The sequence below is a fragment of the Neophocaena asiaeorientalis genome, unplaced genomic scaffold (assembly GCF_003031525.2).
Source record: "Neophocaena asiaeorientalis asiaeorientalis breed wild unplaced genomic scaffold, Neophocaena_asiaeorientalis_V1.1 scaffold46, whole genome shotgun sequence".
NCBI lineage: Eukaryota > Metazoa > Chordata > Mammalia > Artiodactyla > Phocoenidae > Neophocaena > Neophocaena asiaeorientalis.
Window position 1 is genome coordinate 13,593,927 of NW_020175393.1, and position 6,000 is coordinate 13,599,926.

A 6,000-nucleotide genomic window follows, 5' to 3' on the forward strand; every position below is an offset into this window, starting at 1 on the left:
GTCTGCATTGTATTATCCCATGCTATCTCATCAATTCTTTTTTCCTGATGCCAATTTAAGACAGAAGTATTCAAGCCTGCCTGGCACATAAGCCCCTGGCTCAGAACCGTGGGTCACCTGACAGGTTTCCCACACTCAGTGGATCCTGGAGTCTCACCTTAATTTGTTCTGAGTTGATGTGAAATAATATTAAAGGTGAAATCATGTGCCAGTGAGGAATTTATTAAGCTCTTTGTGGCAAGTTCCATGATAGTCAGATGGTAGGAGTTTGCCCACATTGGAAGCTTTACTCCCTTGTGGGTGAATAAGGGAAGTGAAGCTTCACTGCACCTTCACCTGGGCTGGTCTCTTGAGTGAGCAAGGGGACTGGTGTAAAAGAGCACCAGCGGTTTCAGCAGGGATTTGAGATGCTTGGGAATTACGGCCCTAGTTCTTCCTTAACACAAAGGGCTGTTGTCACAGAGAACAATGCACGATGTACAGGGACCCGATATAGTACCGTGGTTAAGAATATAAACTTCAGTGCCAGACAGACCTGGATTTAAATCCCACTTCCAACATGTACTATCTTGGGGACGTCTTAGAAGTCACTTGACCTCCTGGTCTTTAGGTTTAGGTTCCCAACTTATAGAAGGCGAATAAAAATATTCTTCCCGATTCATAAGCTTGTAAAAATGACATGCTGTGTATAAAACACCACATTGGTTAGGACACAAACTGAACATTCAATAAGGCAGCAATTTTTTCCCCCTTATTAAGAGAGAGAATCAGGAATGTAAACTTTAATCTAAGTATATGAGAAGACTCTGACACAGCTGTCTTTTGAGGTTTTAGAATGAATTAGGGAAAGAAGTCTATGGAATGACTTTCCCTGGAAATCTCTGAAAGTAATGCTGGTCTTTACTTTCCATGTTGACTTAAGTTGCTCTCCCATTGAGATTGGAACTAAATAATTAATGGCAACAGCCTCCAAATTAGGAAGATGTACTCAAAATGTGCCCAAAGAAACACTCTTTTAAGAAGCAGGAAAATCTATCTTTGTTCCTCTTCTTAAATGTGGTACGTTGCAGCACTTACACTTCACTTAAACATCTGTTTAGAGGTGTGTAGTAATGGAATTTAATGGGGAGGACAGGCTGCAGGGGAAGCAAATATGCTTCATTTGTTTCTCACCATTTGCCATGAACCACATTTCTCTGTTTCTTCTTTACTTGGCCTTTTTCAGTGGTAACAATTAAGAACTAGGGACATATGGAAACTGTTACTTTCTTGGAACTAGCAGATGGAAAAGTGAGGTTATCATGGCCTACCTAAGAAGCAGGGAAATATTGCCTGTAACCACTTGAGCCCCCTGAGTTATAATGACAATATTTCTTGGAGTCCAGAGCAGTCCTTGCTTAAGGATTTTGAGTGCCTGTCTCATTTTAATCACGAGACTGGTTCCAACAATACGTTATGTGTTTAATTTCAAAATTCAGCCTGGCTGCAGTGTACTGACTTATACAATATGTACGTTTAAATAAGTAGAAAAAATGGTCCCCGAATTACCAGGGTCCAAAAATTTATAGAAATCTAGAAAGTGTAAAGAATACCTTTAAAGTAAAAGCACATCATAGAATTTGAAAAGTAACGATAACTTTGCAATGTTACAGTATAAATGAACAAATTAATCAACAGACCGACCAGTGATGTAAATACTGTCTGCATAGAACTAGACAAGGTTGGGGTGGGAGGTTGTGAATAGTACAGAAGGAATGTAAGACTTGACCTCTGTGCTTACTCAGGGGTATAATAACGTAAAGATTATAATGACAGGCACAATTGTAGAGTTCGTATTATATAGGTGTAGGAATTTCAGATTCTGGTGTCTTTTCTATGCAGCTTTTGAAAATGTGTGTATGTCTCATTTCTTCTGTAGTATTCTAAGCTGACTGCTCCTTTTTTCATATCAGCTTTATCTGAGCCTCTCTTTGGAATTCCACACCAGCAACTTTTTGTGTCCCTGCTTGTCTGGATCACCTTGTCAAGACAATCATGTTTATCAGAAGTTCTAAACCTTTCTGTGCTCAGAACTACTTGGGTGTCTTAATAATATTTGGAAGATGCCCTTCCAATTGTCATAACTAAGATTTCTGGCCGCTCCTTTCTGTCAATCAGTGTTTATACATCTTCAGACTACCTCCAGGCTCTGACCTACTGCTTCTTTTATGTCAAGAGATTGCCAATTCCTACTCACACTATCCAGCCCCTGCCATTTATTTTGCATTTTTCCTTAACTATTGATTCCTTGCCCACCAACAGCATTATCCAGCACTAAAATTTTCCACAGTGGCCTGAGTTGGGAAGATCGGTGACCCAAGTATGACAGAGGAAAGCAACATTAATTAGAGGGCCAAGAACTGTGTATATAAAAATTTCTCTCAAATCTCATACAACAGAAGTTCTCAAACTTTATTGTGGGTCAGCATTCTAGGGACACTCTTTGAGTATCACTGTCACACATGAATTAAAATCATTTCCAGATCACATATGATCAAAACAAAAGCCCATCTCACTTTGCTCTGTGCCAGGGAGTTCTTCACCTGAAAGGCCTTGCAGACTCTTTGATAGGATTCTAGGTATACCTGGAATTCCACCAATTATATTTTATATTACATTAGCACGTGTGATATATCTGGATGCTTGAGAGGGACCGTTACTCTCAGAAGATTACCAAATAATTCATTTTCCCAAAAATAGCTTAAGGACCCCACTGACAACATGCAAAGAGAGTCAAGCCAATGCATTTGAGGAGACATTGATATTAGAATGTAGCAAAAGAAGGGCTTTACAGATTAGAGAGCCAGTGTATAATTCTCCTGTTCTTGTTATGGTTAGTAGAATAATTCCACTAGTACTACATGGCCCTTTGTAATCAATTACTCCATTCTTTGATTATCCACTGACTCCAATCAAGATGCAGATCAACCAACCAATCAGCCAGAAAGTTTAGACAGAGCACCTATTATAGGCCTAGCCTAGTGGACCCAAAGATTGCAGAGTCCCTGCTTGCAGGTAACTCAGGGTGAGGACCCTGACTTCTACGATTAAGCCCCATTAGGGTAAGAACCTTGCTTTTCTTGCTCCAGACTGTCTGTGCCTAGAAGAGCACCCAGTAAATCATAGGAACACAACGAATCATTATTAAAGGAGTGAATTAGAGACCTCAGGGGTTTGTATTGTAAATGTCATAATGATATTGCCGGCTAAACAAAATGCCCACAGTGGTTGACTGGACAAAGCCCTTACACCTGGAGAGTACTGCTGACTCAAGGAAATAAGGGACTTAACTAAGACTGCATATTAATAAACTGCAAACCTGCTTCAACAGGGAAAACAAACTGAAGTTTAAATATGTCACAGTTTCAAAATCTTTCTTTACACCAGATGTTTAGCACAGGACTCAGTTAAAAGACTGTAGGCGAAGAAGATCGCCTTTTCACTGCATCCTTTTCTGGAGCAAGCAATAATGTTGATGGCAAAGGATTCAGGAAACGGAATGCATGCAACCCAACCACATACATTCACCATGCTCCCTTCGGTAAGTGTGAGGCAGGCAAGCCCTTACCTAGATTTCAAGCTGATGAATCATCTGTCTAGTTTCACTAAAACCCCAAGGGACTGCTCCTCTGAACAAGGGGCTGAAACCCTGTCAGCCTCTGGATACATTTAAACAAGGACAGTATGTTAAAAGGAAGCAGGTTATGGGATTTCCTGAGGAATTCTTAGCTTCTTAGTGCATTAAATCCTCCTTCAATTCAGGAAAAATAGCCTTTTTATCTCAAAAATCCTGAGAAATGTATTTTTAAAATTGTGTACAGATGCTGTATCAAATAAATAAACAGAAATATTAGCAATTTTCTATGTTTGGCCACCCATTCATTGAAACTGGGGTCCCTCCTATTCCATGATCTCCCCAGAAGCACACACACATCCTCATACACATTAGAAGAAAGAAAATTCCTTCTTCTTGGGAAACACCTGTCTCGGGAATTCTTGGCTGTGCAGCCTCCGAGCATGCACAGGGTCAAGCATACAAATGGTGCAGTGACTCTTTTGGAAGTCACATTCGTCCCTGAAACTTCAGTCACCTGGAGACTGCATGCCTCATTGCCTGCAGCAGCTCAAACCTGACAGTGTGGAATGAGTTTAGAAATCTCATCTGAGCAACAAAATCTGAACTGAGAGTTTAAACAGTAACATCTATTTAATGCCGGAATTATCATTCACGGCAACTTTTGCTGACTGGGGATTTCTTCTTTTGCTATTGGGCTGTTATAATAATCTTGCTCTGGTTTGGACTGTGTGTGTGTGTGGGTGTGTGTGTGGGTGTGTGTGTGTGAAAGGAAGATAACAGGACTCAGTTAACTAGTACATCAGTTAGCCGCACATCTCTATTTTCACACATAGAAAATTTCTGCTGCTTCTGCTGTGCGAACACACATACACATAATTCCTGGAATCCTTACCCCATTCATACCCACTGCTTTCAGACACACACTCACAGGGCAGCGAAGCACAAACTCCCTACATGTCAAAATCAAGCCAGGCTGAAGATGTAAATAGGTGGATATGGCACCAGGTGGATGTGTAATCAGTAATAAGAAATACATCGAGCCCCATAATGAAAAGAAATCCCCCAAATTGTTCAGGATCCCCCCTCCCCCTTCCATTCACTGATTTATTAACCCTGAACAAAGATGTAATTGCAGGGTCTCAGAAACAACTTTTTTCTTTTTTTTTCTTTTTTGGCATTTGTTTTGTTTGACTTTGAATTTCTTAATATCTAGTCATGCCATTTATTGCCTGTTTTCTTCACTCAGTTGCCCAACGTTCCCCCCACCCCCCAAAATGAAAGAAGCATCAGCTTCTGAGTCTTAAGGATGAGACCTCTGCATTTTCTCTGCTTGTTTAGGGCAAGAAATGAAGTGCTGCCTCTTTAACTGGCAGAAGCATGCAAGAGGAGCGTACCTTTAATTTAGTGCTGGGATACCTCACTTGCACCCTGGCTGTTGTCTTATTGGAGACGGCAGCCTGCCTGAGATCCTCTAGCACTGAAATAATATCATCCAGCACGCATTTCTTATCCTGATTTCTCAACACACACAGATGGGAAAAAGTATAATTATAGCCCTTGTGGTTCACCTTCATTTCCAGCACGGCTCGGTGGGTCTGCAGGATCCCCTCAGCCTGGAGCAAAATATTGTCCCCGGGTGGGGAGAGGAGGATCACCCTGCCATACCTCCCGGGGGTGTGTAAGTCCGAATAGAGCTGGCTTTTGGACTGGTCCAGGGGGAAAAGGCTGCTGGCCAGGCTGCGCTCGATCTTGGCCAGGCTGTGGCTGGGAGCGACCAGGCGCTCCAGGTCGCCCTCGGGCGGGAAGCGGTTGAGCGCGCCGAGGCCGAAGGTGATGGTCAGGACTGCGGGCACGGTGAGGAAAAAGACCGGGTGCCGGCTCACGCACGAGCCCAGCCTGTGGCAGAACGACGGGAGCCCTCTGCGAAGCACCTGCCGCAGCATCCTCCACCAAATCCAGCTTGCAGGCGCTCCCGGCCGTCTTAAAAAGCACATGTGACATGTGTAAGCGCCGGGCTACCCCCGCGTCTCCCCCGTCCCACCCGCCCCGGGTCTGCCCCTCGCCCCATCGCCGCCGCCGCCTTCCCGCCCCCTCCGCGCTCACCCCTCACCACGCCACCCGGTCTTTCCCCGGCCCCACCTCCATGCGCTCCTACTACTCTTTCAAACACTGCAGCAAGTTGCAGCAGGGCGGGCAGGTACCCACCGCGCGCGGGGGCGGGCGGCGGGCGCTGCGGGGGCCCTCTGGCCCACCCCTCCCCGGCCGCCTCCCGCGCCCCCTCTCACCGCATGAGCAGCGATCCCGCGGTCTAGCCCTTCATCCCGGTGCTGCAGTCCCACGGCCACCCTCGCTGGAGGTGGTTCCGTGCGGAGCGTCCCACAGAT

At 44.5% G+C, this 6,000-nt stretch overlaps 1 protein-coding gene across 1 annotated transcript in view; it reads right to left on the reverse strand.

The window, feature by feature from the left end:
- PTCHD4 (patched domain containing 4) overlaps positions 1 to 5,610 on the reverse strand; it is a 177,497-nt gene extending 171,887 nt beyond the window's left edge. Inside the window, exon 1 of the mRNA XM_024766333.1 lies at positions 5,185 to 5,610. Within this exon, the coding sequence (XP_024622101.1) occupies positions 5,185 to 5,610 (426 nt within the window). The remainder of the gene's footprint in view (positions 1 to 5,184) is intronic.
- Positions 5,611 to 6,000: the final 390 nt, after the last annotated feature.